This window comes from Kogia breviceps, chromosome 9, assembly GCF_026419965.1.
Source record: "Kogia breviceps isolate mKogBre1 chromosome 9, mKogBre1 haplotype 1, whole genome shotgun sequence".
NCBI classification, from domain to species: domain Eukaryota; kingdom Metazoa; phylum Chordata; class Mammalia; order Artiodactyla; family Physeteridae; genus Kogia; species Kogia breviceps.
The window spans coordinates 69209659-69233025 of NC_081318.1; the positions used below are offsets into that span (position 1 = coordinate 69209659).

The 23367-nt window shown below is 34.6% G+C and overlaps 1 protein-coding gene across 4 annotated transcripts in view; it reads right to left on the reverse strand.

Annotated features, from left to right (window-relative positions):
• Positions 1–23367, reverse strand: part of CRPPA (CDP-L-ribitol pyrophosphorylase A) — a 327279-nt gene that overhangs the window by 125527 nt on the left and 178385 nt on the right. For 3 of the 4 annotated variants that reach the window (XM_059074968.2, XM_067042597.1, XM_067042598.1), the window contains exon 9: positions 2999–3130. The exons of the other annotated variant lie outside the window; for it this stretch is intronic. In XM_059074968.2, coding sequence (XP_058930951.1) covers positions 2999–3130 — 132 coding nt within the window. The remainder of the gene's footprint in view (positions 1–2998; positions 3131–23367) is intronic. 4 annotated transcript variants of the gene reach the window in all.

The window sequence follows — 23367 nt, forward strand, 5'->3', positions numbered from 1 at the left end:
AAAACTCCTATACATGTGTATAAAAGAACTCTATACAAACACAAACAGAGGTTTAATAGCATCATGTGTTTAAAAAGAAAAAAGTCTATGTAATTCTACTTAACTATAAACATCATATACATCAACACTGTGAAGGTGTGGCCAAATATCAAGACCATCTACATTATCAGAAATATCACATATATAACAAGGGAGGTTTTCTTTAAGCCAGAAAGAACATATGTGTAACACAGATACAGAAGGCAATTCGATACCTTCTCTCTTCCAAGGAGGGGCTATCCATAAACTGAAAACCATCCAAAGAAGAGGCACCTGATGCTAGTGTCTTATGAAAAATGGTTTAAAAAAAATCTAGAAAGGTTTCACTGATCAGAGACTTAGAAGCATACACAATAACTACCTACAAAACACCTAATGGCTCTTACAGATATGAATTAGATTTAGGGAACAAAGCCCAGTGTATGCACACTACAAAAAGTTGTATCTCACAGCACAGTGGAAAGCACAGACCAATGAAAGCTCCATCTTACACATCTTCATATCCTTGGTGTTTGCAGTGTCAAGTAGGCGCTCAATGTTAGAAGTACTGCTTTAACTAAATGGAAAAATTAGTACTGAAGTAGAAAAAGACTGTACAGAGATAGTGCTTTCTTTACTTAATGGTATACTTGTGAGGAGTGTTTCTCAAAGTTTCTTTTAGGGAACATTAGACCCATGATTTATCTATGGTTAAAGGATTACAGGAGAAAATGGAAAATGGCATAGCCCTTGTCCCCAGGTTGGAGATATGAAATGCTCATCAGTATATTAAGGATTTGTGAGAAGCCCTCATTAAAGAAGTCTGTTTAACTCTATTCACTGCTGCCTCTCCAATTTTTTAACCACAGCTCTTTTTTAATGGCATATCTAAGAAACATCCCAGGAACTCTTAGTAAATGCTCCTTAAGGTGGAATTATGCATTGGACAGTGTGTTGGGCTAGTAAAAGTCATTTCACATCTGTGTCTTTAAGGACAAAAGTAAACCTTTCATTTTAAACATTTTCACATATTTGAAACATCATTACTGAAATGTTAAGAAGAGACAAGCAACACCTAAGTAAGCTATCTTTGCATCCTAAAGCAATGGGAGACATATCCTGAAGGGTTTGCAGGACCATCTTTTTCCCACTTTTGGTAACTTAGTAGACAGCTAGCTGGCTTAGCAGGTCCAAGTTTGCTTAAAAGAGCAGTCAGATACCAAGCAGTGGGCTACAAAGGCTCCTCCTTTTCAACAAGGCTACTTTTCCAATCAGGGAGCCATCATAGGTACAGAGTCACATAGATACTCACTGTACTCCATTCCATAAAAGGGTAGAACGCGTCAAGTGTGAAAAAAATGAATACTTTTATGCAAATATGAACTCTACAAGTGTTACCAGGTTTAGCAAACAAAACACAAGATGTCCAGTTATACTTGAAATTCAGAATAACAATAAAGAATTTTTTGTGCATATATGGTCCAACTCCTTTGCATGGCACAAGAGAAATAACTGATTTCTTTTTCCCACCACATTAATCTAGGATACAACCAAAGACAATATTGAAGAGGAAACATTCCTGAAGGAAGACACAGACCTGAGTTCTTATTCTTACTCTGCCAGTTTTATGTCCTTGGGCAACTATATGTCTCTCTTTAGGCCTTGGTTGTGCTGACTTCAGGAACCATACAGCACAAACATTTTACAATTCCATGATCCTAAGTGAACTAAACTTTGCCTGTCCTTAGGACCAACTGGAGGTTATGCTTGTCTATGTCAGAAGCAGAGGAAACAACCTCAAAGTTAAAGAAAACCAAGGAACTGGCTAAAAGATGGCCCTTATATTCAACTAAAATCCATTTGTTTCAAAAGAAATGTTGTTACCTTCAGGCTAAAAAGGCACCTTAAATATTTCATAAACAATAGCTGTTATTCATCAACCATATAGTACCAAATCACTTTTATTCCAGACCACTAAAAAAAAAGTAATTGACTGCTTTACTTCCTTGACTCCTATGTGGTACACCTCTAAGACACCATGAAGCTTTCTGCAAATTCTGTGAAAGGTATCTATGCACAAAGGGCAAATCCATCTTCTCTAACAGATTCTCCAAACAGTTTGATTTAAATAGCTTTTCTCTGCACAAAGAATCTATAATGCTAATTCATTTTGCCTTCAGCTTAAGTAACTCACTATTAAAAGACAGTGACAGTAAGAGTTTTTGTCTAGTGAAATACCATGCCCTCATGTAACCCAAAAGGCAGCCACTGCTTTCAAATGATTAAAGTCTTGATTACCAACATCTTTAGCACAGCATTAAAGGAATAAACAACTTTAAATTATACAAACGGCTGAGATTGTGACCTTAGAGTTGCCAGTTACTAATTCATTTTGCCTTCAGCTTAAGTAACTCACTATTAAAAGACAGTGACAGTAAGAGTTTTTGTCTAGTGAAATACCATGCCCTCATGTAACCCAAAAGGCAGCCACTGCTTTCAAATGATTAAAGTCTTGATTACCAACATCTTTAGCACAGCATTAAAGGAATAAACAACTTTAAATTATACAAACGGCTGAGATTGTGACCTTAGAGTTGCCAGTTAAATACAAATGTCCAGTTAAATATGAAATTCAAATTCCAAAACTGGAATTAAAAATAAAATTATTTATTATTTATTTGAAATTCAAACTTAACTGGGGATTCTGTATTTTTATTTGCATATCTGGCAATTTTATGTGGGCTACCTAGTGTGAGATCTTTGCCAATTTTCATTTTTCCCCCTAATCAAAACACTTGTTTTGATTTTTAATTTTCCCTTAGAGTCAAGAGTTTCTACCTGCAGCAGAACTTGAATACATAAGTAATTTTCCAGCTCAAATTGTTTTTAATATTTCTTTGCTTTTAACAAAATCAGGTTCCCACCAATAAAACTGTAGTCTAAAACACATACAATCTGAAGAGACCAACATTTTACCTACCTGTGGGTAATATATGAGAAGGCCATATAATAAAATATTTGTTTTTTTCACTTCCTTAGCAAATTCTCTAATCTGCATTAGGTTTTCCATTTTCTGACCAAATGGTACTGATTCATAATCAAGAAATTGCACCTGCAAAATAATATAAAAGGTAACAATCAGAGTACCATTCAGTTTCCCTTGGAAAGTATGACATTAAAGAAGCTTAAAACACATATAATATTGAAATTATTTTTATCATTTTATTAACTTCTAATCATTTCAACCCATACTTAATAAAATGAATCATCCTTTATAAATAAAGATGCAGTAAACACTAATTGAAAAGTATAAAATGCTAATATTCTATTTCAATTTGTGTCAGAGTCAAGTGTATTGATATAAAGAATATATGATTTCATCAATTCTTTCAACTTATTTCCTAATTTGTAATTTGAAATTAAGCTAGATAGAAATAAATAGGTAAAATAAATAAATAGGTTAAGAAATTAATAACAATTAAATTTAAGGGACTGTTTATCCAAATACATAAAGTTTTTTTAGAAGAATCCCTTTCAAAGTAATAATTGGAATTTAATAATAATCTACTTCTTAAAGTAAATCCAGAAGAATTTTATATAGAATTCTTTTAGCAGTGTTAGTGTTTTTCTTGAAATTATTCAACTGACTTTTTTAAGCATTATTTTTCATTTAAATTTAAGGTCTCAGGGTGATCTGTGCTCTTTTCTACAAACTACTACTACTGAGATGATATAACACTGTCTGTCTTTCATAGGATATAAAAACCTAAATCACAACAATAACTTCAAAATTAACTATTTAAAATGGAAATGCATATATACAATGAGCATAAAGAAATATGTGTATTCTTTTGCAATATCAAAATTTTAAAACTTAAGAATTATTTGTTCAATTATGTGTATTTATTAACTAGAAGCATTTTATAATATACTCCACCTTATATACTAATCCCTTATACCCATCTTATACTAAACCCTTCCTCTCTGCTCATTCATATGGAAATGTGCTCTTTATGACAACAGACAACAAAACGTATTATGTTCTTTCTGTAAAACAAGGGAATGAGAAGGGTTGTTTTCACCCATTACATTTTGCTTTTCCAGGGAAAATTGCTTATATAACATCCATGTTTAAAGATAATTGAGATAATGTGCAATGTATTTTAATTTAGTAGATATTCAGTAACTTTCCTGGAACATTTCATTAAATACAGTCAGTTGAAAACATATACATATAGCTGCTACCTCTTGAAATCTAAGGTAACAATAAAGAATTTTTTCCTTAAAAATGTCCAATTCATAAACCAAAAGAACAAAGAAAAGCAAAAAAAAATTTTTTGGAAGATAAAAAGCAGAAAGAATAAGTTTCAGGTTTTTCTATCTGCCGAATAGCTGAAGAAAAGACCATGTAACCCTGAAACCCTGGGCTCACCTTCCTCTAAGCTCTGTTACCCTGAAAACTTATGGAAGTGAAACTTCAGCTTTTTTACCAGGGAGCATTACTTAAGGTAAAACTAACTCCTGACTGGTGAACCACACCCAGGCTGGAAGAATTGTGAATGAACTATAAATACTAGACTTTCCTTCAAAGTAATTCACCTTATAGCCAGGTGTTCCCCTTGCTGGTACCTGGAAGCTAATGACTATCAGCTGTTGCAAAAGATGTCAGTCCCTATTTGCAGCTGAAGCCTTCTGAAGGATGGCTCACATACCACCTTCTGTGATCTCCTTCCCTCACCCCTGAGAAGCTAAGGTAGAGGGAGAAGTCGGGAGAGAAAAGCAGCCCCTAAACTCATGAGAGACGATGAGCTCAGGAGCTAAAGCAGAAGATACGCCCACCTCTGCCCTGCCTTTTTCCCTGCCCTGTAGTCTTTCACAAAGTTGGTGAAACTAGTGCTATAAAGGCTTCTACAGGAGTTTGAACCTAAAATTGCTGGTGGTATGCTTGCTACAAAAAGCAGGCTAATTCCCCAACACTGAGGCAATTTTGGAAACTGCAGTCGCGGTATGGATCTGAAGCCAGGGGACAGACTGAGGGTAAGAGTCTCTCCAGAGCCCATATGGCCTGATCACTACATAGCCCCATACCAGCTGGGCTGGGGAACAATACTACTGTTTGGAGTTAAAAGTCTCAGAGGACTGTTTAACTCGTTTAACTGTGTAATTACCTGTACTATTCAGATACCATGAAATGCTAGTGGCCACCTTGCCCAACATACTTTAGATGAATGCCTGAGAATTTTGCAATACACAACCTGGGCAACCTTACTGCCAGCCGAGATAGATAGCTAGACAGACAGACATTTCTTGTTTAATACAAGACTTCCTGACAAAATTTGAGTTCAGAAAAATCTTGCACTAAAGGGAGGTGGGTGGTAGGGAGACGGTTTGTGTAAAAATAGCACAAGAAGCAGAAAAGACAAGACCACTATAACTGGTAATTATAGCGTGCACAGAAATTTAAAATGCACAGAAATGAAAGAGTGGAAATACTGGTAATGCATTAATTAGACAAGGAACGATGACTAAGATACAACTGGGAATGAGCTCTGCGCCAGGAAGCTGCCATTAGGGTTGGCCCAGGAGGAAACGCATGCTGCCAGGAGCTGGGGAACCTCTCGGGGAAGTCAGAGCTGGGAGCAGGTACTCATTTTTAATTTTCCTTAAACAGTGTCCTACAACAGAGCCTAAAATTAATTTTTTAAATACCAGTTAATTACATTAACTATCAATTGTAAAAATACATTGTAACTCTGGGAGTCTAAAAAAATAGTAAACCTAAAACTCGAGACAAGATTATATTGTAATGAGAATGTTCAACAGATAAAGTGTGCTGAATTTTTTTTTTTCAAGGACAGAAATTAGAGACCTTACACTTGGTTAACTTACAGCTAATTATATATATTAAAAGTAATGCTATTTAATTAAAGCTATACACAATTATATTGTATAGTTTCCAAACTTGCAGAGGGACTCAAGGATTATTTGTATCAATGCAACAAAGCATAGGAGGAAAGTAAAGTAGCAAACAAAACAATTGGCCGACAGCAATAACCAAAAAAAATAAGCTTGTAGAAAGAATCCCAAATATAAAAATAATAAAGATAAATGTAACACTTTTTAACTCTTTCTTAAGCGACAGATTTATCAGATTGGATTTTTAAGAAAAATCTAACTATATGCTAGTTATAATATAAATGTCTAATGAAAACTATCCTGAAAGTATGTACTTTACAGGAAAAGATAGTTTTCATTAGACATTTATGTATGTACTGGTATGAAAAGGCATACCATGCAAATACTACCAAAAATGAAGGTTGTAGCAATATAATAGGGTTAAGACCAAAAAAACAAACATTAATACAGATAAAGAAAAACAGTACATAATAAAAAACAAAAACTTAAAATAACCATAACCTTATTACTAAGAACATAGATTTTAAAATACAAAGAAAAAAAAAAGACTGAATTATGAGAAAACAACATCTAAATCCATAAACACAGAGGAATGTTTGACTGCACTTCTCTTAGAAACTAATACAATCAGACACAATTTTTTTTAACATTAAATGCTTCTGCTTCCAGTGCAGCAGCTGAGTTGAGGGTGTTTCTCTTTCCTCCCAAGGTTATAATTCTATTCCTGTTTTTCTGGCTGTTTCTATCTAGGAAAAGTTGCACACGAGCTGATGCAACTTCACATTAAATGGACCTCCTTTATTTACTAATGACACAGAAGCTAATTTTTCTTACAGAAACAGATGTTGTAGCATAGAACATCTAGGTTGAACTGAAGGACACGTTACATGTACGATAGTTTTTAAAAGTTCTCACCAAGTCATGAGATTCTAAAATAGGAATGGAAGGTTTTCAGTCCAGCCATAGGTCTGTAAGATTCAACGTACCCTAGGCTCCTTGAAAAGCAAAAATGTTAACGGCACTCAAAAAAATCAGTAGGTCAATTCTGTTCACCGTAGATCCCACAAATTAAGGAAATAGTGTGTAAAAGTGAATTCTGGGCAAACTATTTATATACCTACAAACTGCCTATTTACCCCACTGTTGACCTAAAACAAAGATGGGTTTATTCATTTGGGATCATCAGAGAATTGTGATTCGGTGTCTGTAACCATGGTGAGCCATGTGCAAATTCTCACACAGCAAGAAAAGGAGAAGGCTTTTACTGAGGGGGAAAAGGAAGTTGGAGGGCTATAGTAAACAGAGTCCCTGACTTTCTATTCACTGAGTCTTCGACAGGAAAGAGGAGTGTTTCTTCTTCGCGTCGGGCTCTGCTATAATCTCAGGGCATGAGAGCTCCCCCTTCTGGTCTCCTAATTCTTTTTAATAGAGGTTTCTGTTTATTAATTTTTTCATACCACCAAACCAAGTACTTAAATTATAGGGAAACTTTAAGACATAAAGTAGTAGAACATAGGAGAATAACGCAGCTCCTTTTCTAAACACTTAGTATGTGCTAAATATTATTGTAGCTGACATATGTCACTTTCAAAGAAACAGATACAGATATTGACCTTATGAAATGTATATCATCAGGTTGATAAAATTCGAGCATGAAGAAGCAGGATGCATCTCAAAATTCTCTTTCACCATGTGATAAAGCCTGATGACATCATAAAAACCGGAAGATAATCTCCAGCAGATGTACTTCCTAATACCAATAACATAAAATTTAAGCATATACATAACACTGTGCTACTAATTTTGAATTCTAAAATACACCAGCTGCTTATGACGTCCAGGAAAACATTAAGTTGGTACAATACAATCAACTTTCATTTTAAAAACAGGACAGATTTATACAGCTGTAGCAGAAGTTTGCAAAATGGTCATGATAACTCAAGAAATGTAAATGTTTTTGCCTTAATAAACACTTTGGAGAGGATACAAGCACTTGTATCCTTTGAAATGTAGCAAAACATTTCATCTAGGTTGAGTTCTGCAGATTTGCTTATAGCTACACCAAATACATATTCTTTGGTCTCTTTTTGCACCATTCACTATTTACTACATGTAAATTATACGAAAAACAATATTCCCCAATTAGGATGCCATTTCTAAATGTACTTTTTCATGCATACATAAAAAAAGACATGGATCTCTTCCTACCCCCCCCCAAAAAAAAAGCATGTAATTTCATCTTTTTTTAAAGGTAGCAAATTCACTCCTATAAAATAGTAAACTGCTTAAACCTTTAACATGTGGATAACTTCATGGCTTTGTGGGTGGGCGAGGTTTTTGGCACTCAGAGTTTGGAAAAGGCTTCTCTCTGCCTCATGTCTTCTACATTCAGTGCTACACATGCTTTATATTTGTCTTAGTAACCATTTAATATACTCCCTGGTCCCCAATGAACTCCAATTACTTTTTTATATTATAAAATGTGATTTTTCACTTGTCACTGAGGACAAGTATATTAATTAAAGGACAATAGTTAATATCACATACAATATTCTTTAAAACATCAGGAATGTTCCATAACACCAGATTTAACACTTCTGTCTCATTCCAGAGTCCATGTTCACAGGAAGGCCTGAGAAGGGAGTCAGGATTTGTGGTAGAAGGGAAAACAAACTCTTTGTTTATTTGACTAAGAAAAAAGTCAATTTGTGAAGCTTATGTATATATCCAAGTAATGCATTGCTTAATGCCCACCAAAGTAGAAGGAAGGATGGTCAAAATGAAAGTTCTGGTAATTATCAAATAATTGAGTTAGAAAGAATTGGTAGATAGACCACAGTTTCTCTGAATCCACACAACAGATACTGCAAAATTATCAACATATGTGTACAGAAAAGTAAATTGTATGAATGAGGCCCAACATCTTCAAAACATCACTCTTCAAAAGACATATCAGGGAAATCTAAAAATTGATGAAACTGGCCAATACTATGCAAATCAAAGTAAGAGTTTATCTTAAGGATAAAAAAGCCCCCAAAACTTCAGAAAAACTTTCATCTCACTTCAACTACTTATGAATTACATGGATTTTATTAATGAAAATTAATTTAATAAATTGTACTTCTAAAAACAAAAAAAGAACAAGCTTTTAATACTGAATCACTTTGTTTTAGAACAAGTTTAAATCAGTGCCATAATGAAATTCAACTCGTAACTGTGATGAATAGAAACTAATTATATTTTAAGCTATCATGGAAACTGAGAGCAAATGCCTAACAACTCATTTGTAAATCTTAACAAAATAAAACACCAGCAAAGCTAGTAGGTTGGGAAATCATGTCATTTAATAAAAGGTAGTAAATAAAATAAAATAGTACTTTGCATTAAAATATCAACCATAGAAAAGGTTTAAATGTTTCTATTGATTCAAAGAATTAAAAAGTAAATGAGTTTTATAGTACCAGTAAAAATGTTACATCTGTATATACTTTTTTTTTCAGATCCTTATTTAAAAGATCTAAGTAATGGAATGAGAACTTCATATTTTAATAATTTTTCTTTGTCTTTATTTTTGTCAATTTGATTACTATGTGTCTCGGCGTATTTCTCCTTGGGTTTATCCTGCCTGGGACTCTGCACTTCCTGGACTTGGGTGGCTATTTCCTTTCCCATGTTAGGGAAGTTTTCGACTATAATCTCTTCACATATTTTCTCAGGTCCTTTCTCTCTTCTCCTTCTGGGACCCCTATAATGTGAATGTTGTTGTGTTTAATGTTGTCCCAGAGGTCTCTTAGGCTGTCTTCATTTCTTTTCATTCTTTTTTCTTTATTCTGTTCCATGGCAGTGAATTCCACCGTTCTGTCTTCCAGGTCACTTATCCATTCTTCTGCCTCAGTTATTCTGCTATTGATTCCTTCTAGTGTAGTTTTCATTTCAGTTATTGTATTGTTCATCTCTGTTTGTTTGTTCTTTAATTCTTCTAGGTCTTTGTTAAACATTTCTTGCATCTTCTCGATCTTTGCCTCCATTCTTTTTCTGAGGTCCTGGATCATGTTCACTATCATTATTCTGAATTCTTTTTCTGGAAGGTTGCCTATCTCCACTTCATTTAGTTGTTTTTCTGGGGTTTTATCTTGTTCCTTCATCTGGTACATAGTCCTCTGCCTTTTCATTTGTCTATCTTTCTGTGAATGTGGTTTTCGTTCCACAGGCTGCAGAACTGTAGCTCTTCTTGCTTCTGCTGTCTGCCCTCTGGTGGATGAGGCTATCTACGAGGATTGTGCAAGCTTCCTGATGGGAGGGACTTGAGAACTTCATATTTTAAATAGTCAATAGAAAAACCGAGTATTACTTTAAAACATGTAAAAAAAATCATAAAATGAACATTTTTCAGATTATTTCACAAGATTGATTCTCTTAGAAGGACATAACTCTGCCACTGTTGTATTTTGCTATTAATACAATTATCTGAAGCATTAAGTACAACTACAATTAACTTAAGTAACATCTGTATCATCTGTAACAAATTTTAGAACCAAAAGTTAAAAGCAACCCCAATATGAAGCAATGATTTGTTTAGCTACTATTATCTGAAACATTTAACTCTGTACTTATTTATTTACTTATTTTTCTGTTTGAGAAAACTCTGAGAAAAATTGTCAGAGAATACAAATCACTGAAGAAGTTACAAAAATCAGGTGTGTTATTCTTCACTGAGTTTAGTATATAATCTTTATATATTTTAGTGACTTGTCAAAATTTCATCTTACATGATAAAATTTATTACTGCTATTATTATTAAGGTTGTCTGCAGGCCATTTAGATCAGCATTTTCTGATTTTTTTTAAAAACAGGTATTTTTGTAGTTCACAAGACACTCTATGCATTGGGGCAAACCACTACAAAAGTCCATTATAACACTTCGAATTTCTAAGAATAACTGATTCTGTTTTAATGTACCTACATTTGTAAGTGAAAATGTCAAGGCAAATTCAAGTCAATAAACATTTCTGAACGCCTATACAGGCTGTCTTGAAGAAGGGAAAAAGACTCTGCGCACACAAATATAAAGGAAAGATTCCAAGACAAAATATTGTCACTCATACTTTAAGGATAATAGGAGTCAAGCAAGCAAGCACTAGAAAAATGGTGTCTCAGGTAGAAAAACTCACCAGAGTAAACACAGATGTGTCAGGTAACACAGTACATGTGCAGAACTATAGTAGTTCAGTATTACCGGAGGGCAAATTGCTCAGTGAAGAAAGAAGAATAAGGATGATAAAATTAAGCAAGAGCCAGAACAGCCCAAGGCTTTATGATCTGACTGAGCCTTGTCCAGGATGGGATGAGGAGTATCTAGAAGATTTAAATAATGACGGGGTTCAGGGCAGGCCACCCCAAAATATACCACTTTGACATATTGATTGTTTTGAATTAAAGTTACTTGAGAAACAGTGGGTACAAGGACACTCTGAGCCTCCTTTACGTCCCCCCAGAAAGCAGGAAATAAGTTTCCATGTGGAAGCCACCCTCCCTGTACCAGGAGGTAAACAAACATTCTTATGGCCAGAGACAGGGAATTCAAGGCCTCGAAGTCTGTGTAAACACACTCTGCTTAGTTTCTTCACTAATTAGCACTGAAGCCTAAGTTTCTTCCTCTAAAAGGGTATATCAACAGGCTGCTTTGATTACTCTTGGGTACCTTTGCACATACAAAATTAAAAGTTTTTTTCTCCTGTTAATCTGCCTTGTATCAATTATTAGACCAGCCAAAAGAACTTAAAGGGGTAGAGGGAAATTTTTCCCTTCCTGACAATGAGAGTAACATAGTAGATTTGCAATTAGCAAAACCTGTTATAGTGGCTGTGATGAGGTCAAAACTGGAAACAAAAGAGACACTTTTGCAAGGAACGATTCTTGGAAGGAAGAAGATGATTACAAACTTTTTAAACTTCATGCACTTAAACATTCCTGTCAAAACATAGGAATAATGAAAATTGGATGTAAAAATGTAGGAATTGGCACACAGCAATACTTTAAATCATGCGACTGATGACCCAGAGAGTATACGTCTATTAAAGAATGTCTAACAGATATTTTAGTAAAGGTACTAAGTAACTGTGGCAAATAGATCATTTCGGATTGAAAATTTAAGCCAAAGTTCGATAACCTATGGCCCATGAGTCAATCCAGCCTCCTGCCTGTTTTCTGTGAATGCAGTTTTATAGAAACACAGCCACATACGTTCTTTGACATCTTGTCTATGGCTGCTTTTGCACTATAGCAGAGTGGAATAGTTGCGACCAAGACCATATGGTCGATGAAGTCTAAAAGTATGCATTATCTGGCCCTCTACAAGAACAATTTGACACCCCTAATATAAAAAACTTATCTCAGATCCAGGGAAAGAAAATGGCCTCAATTACCTCTTGTAAAATGAGAGCATTCTACTCAACGATTTTTCAGACCCTTTTCTTCTTTAACAATCTATTGTTACTTGAAAAGGGCAAGTATCGACATCCCTCATCAATGTCATATGATAAAGTGAAATGAGCACAGCATTTATTCTTGAACTGAGGATAATAGCATCTATGATAATCAACTCTTAGGATTGCTCTGAGGATTAAATGGGATTATTTACTTTACAAGAAAAGGATAGTGACTCATTATGTCAAACATTCAATGAGTGTCTGTTATTACTAACATTAACATAATTATACTAATAATATGCATTAACAGGCCACATTTAGGGTTGGGGTGGGATTCTGAGAATTATAAATGTCGTGAGAGTTGCACTTCTTACAAATGGGCAGAACAAGAAACAGAAGATCAGTTATCTTTTCATTGGTTGAGCAAAAACCCTAGAACTCAGTTATTATCGTAAACACACTGAATTTTTTCAGAAGACATTTATAGTTCTTTCTCAAATGATCTAGAAATGGGTATAATACTCAGAGTACTCAGAAGAGACAGGCAGGCTTAACAGTCCTGTCATTCCCAAATAAGAATTTTCCACTACTGACACTAGGATTATCTTGGCAACACTTGTTGCATTCTACATTAGCAGGTACCAGTGAATAAAGTATCCCGGCATTTGAGTAGAATAAGTATAAACTTCAAAATCCCATAAAATAAAACCTGTGGTGCCTGGAAAATTGAATCATGCTATACTTTTCAAAAGTGTCACGTATAAACTTATTGCAAGTAGGGTTCAAGCCAAAGGATGTTTGGAACAAGAAGCTTTTTGCACTATTTCCATCACCTTTCCATTCTTTCAATAAAAGAAAGTTGAGTTTCCAGTAAACTGCCTAAGTAATCTATTTTTAGGTAGCTATAGATTTTTATCCTAAGGGAATAGCGCTTAGGTTTGGAATATTCTTACCATCTTTCTGTCTGCTAATGACTCAACCCATGGACAAGATTTGTTTTACTGTTTTTGTTTTTTCTCAGAATGTGTAGCATTAGTACAGAGAAAATTTTGTAAAAAACATGATCCATCATACAAACACTATATAACTTGGCAAAAGCATTATAATATGAAAGGTATTTTAAATTGTGCTTATACCTGGAATTCTATTAAAATTCAATTATTAAGGAGGCCTTGGAGGCATGTAACTTGCCTTTTCCAGTATAGGTTTTAGGATAAAAACTTCTGTTCAAACACACACACACATAAAACACCAACACACAAATGCCTAGAAAGCTTTTGGATATGAGTGAAATCTAATTATTTCTGCCAACAAGTTCACAATAATCATCTGCCTATTCAGCTTTCAGAAACAAACCATAAAGATCCTTCTCTACTGTTGCCTATTTTGCTATTATGCACCCAATTTCACAAAACATAAAATTGGAGATTATGCTTCCTCTCTTATTAAATGAAGCACTAAATCTTAGTACTTTTTTCTCTTAAATATATCTTGATTCTAGCCATTTCTGCACATTCACTATAAAACTACCCTAGTCCTAGCCACCAACATTATTTCTTAGAGTATTGCAATAGCCTCTAAATGAAATCAAATACATCAAGGAATCCCTCTGGATCACTTTAGTCCATTCTCTGTGTTGCATCCAGAATGATGTGTAAAATGCAAAGCTGATCACATCAGTTTCTACTGTGCAGTACTCCTTTACAGTTCAAACTTCGAAGGCCCACCTTGACCTAGACCTGTGTAGTTCTCACCTTAACTCTCCCCAGTGTGTAATTCATTCTCTGTGTTTCAGATACACTGGCTCTTTCCAGTTCTAACCATCCATGAGACACTCTTTCCAAATAGAAATGCTATTCTTCTTACTCCTCATAGACTCAGACCCCGCTCAGCCTTCCAAATTTCAGCTTTCTCCCTTATACTTAAGAAGATCTATCCTGATATTCTATTCCAGGCTAAATTGCCCCTTTCTCAAACAGACCTAATTACAGTTCTTACCTTGGGGTGGTAGATAGAAGGGACAGATAGTGACCAGAGTCCTGTGACCTCCCAACCATTATGTCACTTCCCAGGCTAATTTGTCTTTTAATTAAGCTCATATTATTAAGAATCTTCATTTAAAAAAACAAAAGTAGCTAAATAAAATTATTTACTTACTTCAGATCAAGAAATGAAAATCTGGAAATTTAGCACATATGGAAATGCCTCATTCTTCTAAAGTAAAATGTAGTTTAAAAAAGTATTGATTATGAAATAAGCTACATGTATGTCAAAATACCTGACACAGTAAATGCTATGAATTTATATTAAGCAATTAATTAGATAATGAAGGGACTAGGATAGTTCCCTGTAAAGAGCTGACTAAATTGCATCTAAGGTAAGTTTAAAATGAATTAGTAAGAAACAGCATTGGTGTGAGTTTTAATGATTAAGAAATCATTTTCAGAAGGTAGGACCTGGATACACATGGAAGGACAGATTTCTTGGGAGATGGGAGAAAAATTTATCTTGCAACTATTGTTAAAGAGACAAAAAAGGGGATAAATGCAAAAAGGGCAGAGCTAGACTTAACACAATAAAACCCAGACTATGAAAAAGGAAGATAAATAAGAAAGAGGTAAACACAAGAGAAACCATTTAAAACATCCCATGAGTCTTGTGATAAGGATTAAAGTACAGAAAGGTGTCAAAAATTGCTCAAAAAAGGAATATCCTACCACCTGATTCATACTGAACATGACTGTAATAATCTAAATTGCTCTACTATATCTTTATGTAAAAGACATCTGTCATGGATCATACAAAAGTAAAAAGACATCACAAAATATTGTAGTATAGACAATATTTTTAGAAAGAGAAGCTACTTAGATGCAATCAAGGACATCCCGCTCTTTTATAGATAAAAATTCTGACCTAAAGTTCAGAGACAGAAAATAACTTGACAAGACTAATAGATGTGTTATTTGCATACACCTAGTACCTATACCTCAATCCCACTCCAGGTTCACATCCTTACCTTGCCAAAGATCTCCTAAAACGTTAAATAGCCAATTCTTTCTATTCAACACCTCCTTTACAAAAATATAATTTTGTTTTCTCCATGAAGTAAAATCCTTTTAGATATTATAAACAAAGTCAGGCTTAGCTATGTTCATATTAACATATATATTAATTTATAAAAAATTACAGAAGTATAACATGTAATTTTAAAATAATAAATGGTACTGAAAATATATTTGGTCCCATCTTTGTAAAGAAATAGCATAACATAATTAAGCTAAGGGCCATTTCCACTGTTTAAAACAGAATCCAGTGCACAAAAAAAAAATCTAATAAAAGAAATCCTGACATAGTTTTTTAAAACTGAATGACCAAACCAATTGTTTATTTTCTTTTCTAGGGCTAAAATTCATGTAAGCCACTTAACAAAGGAGGCTATTTTCATTTATTTTGCCTCCTATTCATTTCATGTTAAATTTTATAAACTGATTTGCTAGGACAGCACTGGCAAATAAATTCACAAACAACTTTGCTCATCTGACCAAGTTTAGTAAACTACTTAAAACAGAAAATTAGTGATTCCAAACTCCATGCTTAATCAAGAAAAAAAAAAATTATTCTGAAAACAGAGAAAAAGTTCTCTGGTATTCATTCTATTTGTACATCCATTAGAACATCATCTATCTGAAAATAAATAACCTTTATTCATTAAAAGAAAGACTACCAGAATGTATGTCCTATGAGAATCAGTCCTTTACACATCATCAGTTACATGTCCATCACAATTAATCTTAGGGAATTTCTATATCCCACAACACAAACTTTCTAGTAACCATTTAGCCAGAAGCAAAGATCTCCTAAAACTTAAAAAAAAACAGTCAATTCTTTCTATTCAACACCTTCTACAAGAATGACTTCATCATTCCTCATCTTTGTGTTAGATATGAATCTCTTAGTGACTGAAAGGGCAAAAAGGTTCTAAAGGTATTTTAAACCAATATTTACTTAGATTTTATTATTGATTTAGGCAGGCAGGAAATACCTAAGACTTACTATATGAGAAGAAAATAAATGAAAACATTTGTAGAATTTTGTGGAATTGAGTGCATTTCTGCCACTGAAGCTGTGTACAAACATGAAAGAGAAAACTTTAAAGTATCTTAAGTGATGACATCACAGACGCTTAACATATAATAAAGTTATAATTTTCTAAGGGAAAAATCAAGGTATCCATAAGGCTACAATAGCAACATGGTTGAGATAGGAAGAGAAGAGGGAATGGGGCCTAATCCCTTGGTCACTCATTGGCTATTAAACGCACACACAATATCCATTCAAAAATAAATGTAAATAAACTAGGACCTGAAACATTCATAGTTGACCCTTGAACAATGTGGGGGGTTAGGGGCACCAACCCTTTGCACAGCTGAAAATCCACGCATAACTTACAGTCAGCCCTCCCAATACACGATTCCTCCTCCATCCCACAGTTCCTCAGCATCCATGGATTCAACCAACTAGGATCCTGTAGTACTACAGTATTTACTACTAAAAAAATATCTGCCTATAAGTGGACCTGTGCAGTTCAAACCAATATTGTTCTAAGGTAAACTGTGTCCATAAAGAATAAACCCAATATGGAAGCAGTAAGAATTATGATAGGAAACGCTCTATTTTTTGGTCTTATAAGAAATTCTGCCTTAAAAACACACTTTCTTAGTCCAGTAGTAATAAGGTTAACAGAATGAAATGTACAGAACAAGAAGTTAAAGTGAAAAATATACATGCTGGGTTCTGTTAAGAAATTTAACAGGACCACAGATCTTTATAACTTAAGTTCAATAAAGGCTCAGTACCCTGTGAAGCTAAAGAAAGAAACCATTAGCACTTAAAAGAAGGAATCAATGTGTTTTTCCAATTGTCATTTGTTCTTTATTAGGAAGAAATTTTAAACACACATATATATATATATATATATGTATATGTGTATTTTTAATCTCTTTCCATCTTATTATTTAACACATTCATGAGAGTATAAGAGTAACAAGTGTATATGATAAACTGCACATTGGATTGATTCTGTTCCTGGCTCTGCCACTGGTGAGTGTGGAACCTTCTGGAAACAATTTACATCTCTGTGACAGTTTACCCAGATGTGAATGTATCAAGTGTCAATTGATGGTGGTTTTCCATTTTTTTAATTTGCTGACATGTTCAAATATTAAACATTTTGAAGTATTTTAAAGACCATGTATTCTGATCTATTATGTCAATAAACTACTTCCCCATAACTAGAACTAAATTAGGCACTTTTGAAGGTTTATTTATGTTTTTCAAAGCATTAAAATTCCATATGGGAATTTATGTTTTTTGCTTACGTAAATTCATGAAAAGATTCCTATCTCTCCTAAAGCACCAATAAAATTACTGTCTTAATTGTCAGGGGAAATTAGAGCTCTTGGGAAATTATCCAGATAATTACTGTAAAATTATTTTGCTGTGGAAAGTGATAAACTATTTTATCAAGTAAAATTAAAGAATTTGCTTCATTTCTCAGTTTTTAACTTCCATTTAAATTTGTGGCCAATTTCTTTCTGCTTTTAAAAATTAAACTTTTGGTATCTATTATATGAATCAGCTATGCTCACTGAATAAATAATAATATACTGTCCATTATCTCATCTGATAGTAGTATTAAAGGACATTTTGTGGAAATCTTGCCAGATCCAAATATATTAGAATCTCTATTTTATTTTCTGGACCTGGAAAGTATTTTTTGACAGTTTTACATTTGATTTTACATAAACTTGGATGGAAAACAGCTACACTTAGCCTTGGTCTTCTGAAAATCTCCTCCATTACCGGGGAAAAAACACCTCTCTGATCATTAATTTCTAAGCAAAGACAACCTATGATTCAGACTCTTAACACTTTTGTGTCTTGTACAATTTAAATAGAAGCCTATGCTTTTCTTTTGTAGTGATTTTTATATCAGAAACTTTATGAATTTACATTTTACCATTCTAATAGATCTAAAATATTGTCTTTTCTAAATATTTGTTTATCATTACCTAAGTAGTGAACAAAAACAAATAATGAAGTAGAAAATAGAAAACTGAACATGTCCCATGTTGACAGTTATTGTATCAGATGATTCCAAAAGAGCTTTCAGATGACCCTCTTGACAGCTGCAATCTGAAAAAGGTGCTAGCAGTACTATACACCCCCTGGTAACCACAAGAAAGAGAGGCTAACAAAAACTTCAGTCAACTCGGCATAAAAACTTGGCTCCTTGATAACTTACGTGATAGACAAAACAGCATCAGAAATCACATCTGAAAAGGATTCTTAAACATAATTCCTGCACAACTTTACGAAAGAAAGCATTGGCTTTTAATGTTTATAAGGTTTTTCTTGTTAAAAAAACACAGAAAGTGATTTAAATTTTTAAAATTCCTTCATGCCAACCAGTTTTTAGTTTTAAAAACGCATTTTTTTCTTTCAAGTAGAGACTAGTCTAGTACAAGGTGTGACTGTTATCCAAATATGTGTTCCCAAAGGCTCACAGTTATAAGACTGCATACAATAACAAGCGTCATCCTAAGCCACACAGATGCAATGAGAAACAGAATACTTAAAAAGTGGCCTCTCGCAACTATCTCTCCTCACTTTAATGCTGGCACCTATTTTATCATCTGTCAGTCTCCAGCTGACTACAGAAATTTGGAAAATTCTGATAACTCATTATAACTACAATTAAGTTATACCTACCAAAACAAAAAGATTTTTTAAGTTGATCAAATTAACATTGATAAATTCCTTAAATCATATTCAACATCATTAAGAATTAAGAAGCAGGCAAAATTAGACTACTTAAAATACATAAAAAGATATAAGAATGATGACCAAACAGATGGTCCAAAAGGGTATTTTGAACAAAGTAGTAATAAAGAATATTTCTTACAAAACTAAAAATAACCAAAAATATTTTCACAAAAATGACCACTTGAAATGAAGCATGTCACAACATATTATCATATAAATGTCTACAAGATCATTCAAAAGAGTTTATTTTTGCAAACATAACCTAAATTTTAAAAATAGAAGATAAAATTATTTTAATAAATATCTTAGTTCTTCTAAAATAAAATCCCAATTATTTGTCCCACTTTTCATCCTAAAATTTTGTTCCTTTCTCTACATGGATCTTAAAGCAGTAGCCTCTACCTATGCCAGTTTATCTTAGATAACAAAAACCTCCTACATTAAGTATTTCCTAACCCATGTTGCTTTCATAAAATCCAAGAAGTTGATCTTTGAACAACCAAGAATCCTACAGAACCGGAACTAAAACCTAAGCATCCTAAATACCTAGAACCCAGCTCCATTAACCGTCCATTCCTTTAGTAGTTGTTAGCTCCCTCCAAGGGGTAAATACTCCAGAATGAAGTTGCAAGTCACACGTACCTTCTGAATGACTACAACCAGGGTATTCCAAAATATTTTTCTATATCTACATACGAATATAATAGAAGAGATATGTGGGCTTCATCAATACTGTAGTCCTGACATCAATTTTTTAGCACTGAGAACATGATCTAATGTTTTCGTCAAACAAATGCCCCAGCTAAACTGACTTTCAGTCCCATTTCTTCTGAATATTTGTCCTTGTACAGTAAACATGATGACACTGCAAATGACAGCCTTAACTAAATACCCTCTGAGTTGAAAAAACCCTCACAAACACCTACTCAACCACAATTTTCCTTTTCATCTGACTGATTTCTACCAAGCCTTCCTCTCTTCAGATGGACTGAAAATCAAAGTTTATAAACCTTGGCATAGGAAAAAGGACCACCATCCTACATCTCAGCCAAGAAAAAATAGGCCCGTAAACATTTACAATGCATGCATTCAATGACTATTGAATCACATAATCCCAAAATAAAAATGGAGATACTTTTTTATGCCTCAGATGTCACTTTGGATTTATTTTCTGATGAATAAAATCCACCTGTTGAGGGAAGCAAATGAACAGACTCTTCTCTGAATTTAAAAGTGCTTTAAAAAGGCTTATTAAAAAAAAAAAAAAATTCCCCATGGTAGGGTCCTTTTTGTCTTGGTTTAATCTTCTAGAGAAGTAATTCAGATAGAAGCAAAGTAAACACACCATAGCCTCAGAGCTACCTGATCCACATCTTTGCAATTACATATATATGTATATATGTCTGCATATGTATTCATATTTTCATATCCACACACTATATGTATATGTGTATATATTGTTCCCACTTAACTAATGTAAAAATTGTGTCCCCAGATATCTAGACTCAACTTTAAGTCTTTTATTCTACACTATAATATTTTCCACACAACTATTTACTTGGGGAATATTTGAATGATTCTGCCAAATTTTAAGTCACAGGGAAACTGAAATGGCCTTTTGGTAATTTGGGGGTAAAGTAGCATCAGAAGGAAAAAAAAAGATGAAGCCTTTACACAATCATCTACAGGACAATTTAAAAATCCAGAAACAATTTACTTGACTCTCAATCCAACAAGGCAGTATTCTTTACCTTTCCAGTGATTTGTTCCACCCCAAGGATACAGATTCCAGATATGTTCTAGAGACATTTTCCTCTTAAGTTTAAAGTTTTTATAGCATATTGACTTAGCATATACTGACTTAAAATAATACTACTCTAAAACTAGTTTTTGTAGACACTTCCTTCCTAACTAGAGGATTGTCCATCTTTTCCCTGAGTTTAATACAGAACACTAGGTAGCAAAAAAAAAGAATGAAAATCTGGCATTTACTAGGATATGTGAAATGGAACTCTACAGAAGTCAACAGAAAACTAAATTCAAATATTTATGGAAGCAATACAAAGGACTGAACTTGAGATACAATAGTAACAATAAACTACAAGAACTAACAGTTTAAAAATGCTGATGTGTGTGTATGTGTGTATATGTATTTGGTGAAGAGAAGCAGAGGAAAGGGGTAGAAGGAAAATTCATCGATGACACAGATTACCACCTGCGTGCCTGCCGCAACTATACTGCCACTAAGAGAAGTCAATTGACGGGGAATGTGCTTTTGGGAGAGATCTGACATGCTAGGTGTGAGAAGATAGTCAAGTACTCAAATGGAAGTACCTGATAAAATGCTGAACAATGTAGGACTGAAGCTCAGGAATCAGATTATAGCAGCATCAGTAAGCTTTGATTCATCTCATCCAAATTGGAAAGAGCAGGAGCTAGACTATAAAATGAAATTAACATTGCACAGCTGCCAAGGGCCCAGCACTATAATATCAACTACATTTTACGTTCATTCATTTTAATCCTGACAGTAATTTAAGAAGTAGGGCTACTAGCCTCATTTCTAAAAGGAGGAAAGTAAGCCTCAGAAAAGTTAAGTAACTTGATCAAGGAACCAAGGTATTCTGAATTCAAAGCCTTTGCTCTCTTTACAGTACTCTTCTGCCTCTTCAGAAGAATATCTGGGGACATGGTGTGAATGAGATTTCTAAGCAAGTTAATGTGGAGCGATGAATAGGGAGCCAAACAGAACTCTGAATTTATCTCCAACCTATGGAGACTTAGAGCCCTTTAGCATTGGGAATATTTTATGCTGTTCCTAAAAATCTCAATGAAAACCTATATTTCTGTTAAAATCATTGACATGATGAATTTGGGTTTCCATGATCAGCAGCACTCATGAAACTCATCTCTAGGGCATAAAATCAAATACAATAGGCAGGTGAAATAATCAAACTTCCCCCAATTGCTAATTTGTTTCTACTTGCATGGCTCAGTCTAGAGCTACTTATTTTTAGTGCAAATTTTCTTTATTCTGTATTAATAATCTCACCTAACAAGAATTTAATTCCCACACTATGTCAAAGGCCTGAGCTCTATGAATTCAGCAATTGCTAAGCAATTGTTTTGAGAATTTCATGTTTGGAACTCCTTCCCACAGCAAAATGCTGCTGACAACAGATTCTTCTCAGCTGGTTTGTCAGTCCTAGGCTCTAATTTTGTTACTTCCTGGTTTTGCCCTCTGAAATTCCCCTCTGCTGCACAGTTTAAGAGGTCAATGAAGTAAATACTGTACTAAACACACACTTTGAGTCTTTCACAGAAAAGATCTCAACAAAACTTTCATGGGCCATTTTTCTAGGACTTCTCTTTTATCTGTTGCTCATTCTACTTTTTTTTTTTTTTTTTTTTTTTTTTGCGGTATGCGGGCCTCTCACTGTTGTGGCCTCTCCCGTTGCGGAGCACAGGCTCCGGACGCGCAGGCCCAGCGGCCATGGCTCACGGGCTCAGTTGCTCCGCGGCATGTGGGATCTTCCCGGACCAGGGCACGAACCCGTGTCTCCTGCATCGGCAGGCGGATTCTCAACCACTGCGCCACCAGGGAAGCCCTGCTCATTCTACTTTTGCTGTCCATGGTACAGAGAAGATGAAACAACTTAAGAGTATTTTATTCCATCTGATTTGTGTCCCTCAGTTTTTTAACTTTGGGATTTCTTCTCTAATGGCATTCTGGCAGTACACTAAAATAAAGCTCTTTCACATTATCCAAACAACAAGTCAACTCAGCAATAACCTCTGAAATTCTAATGAAGGAAAAGACATGCAATTTTTGCTAGGGTGAAAACCTATCAGTTCAACCAAATAATTGAAATAATAAGGACCTGCAGTCAGAGAAGTCAAAGCAAAAAAGTGCATTCAAGAACCCACCGAGGGGGCTTCCCTGGTGGAGCAGTGGTTGAGAGTCCGCCTGCCGATGCAGGGGACACGGGTTCGTGCCTCGGTCTGGGAAGATCCCACATGCCGCGGAGCGGCTGGGCCTGTGAGCCATGGCTGCTGAGCCTGCGCGTCCCGAGCCTGCGCTCCGCAATGGGAGAGGCCGCAACAGTGAGAGGCCCGCGTACCACAAAAAAAAAAAGAACCCACCGAGAAGAGTTTCTTCATTTGGGTTTACATGGATTTC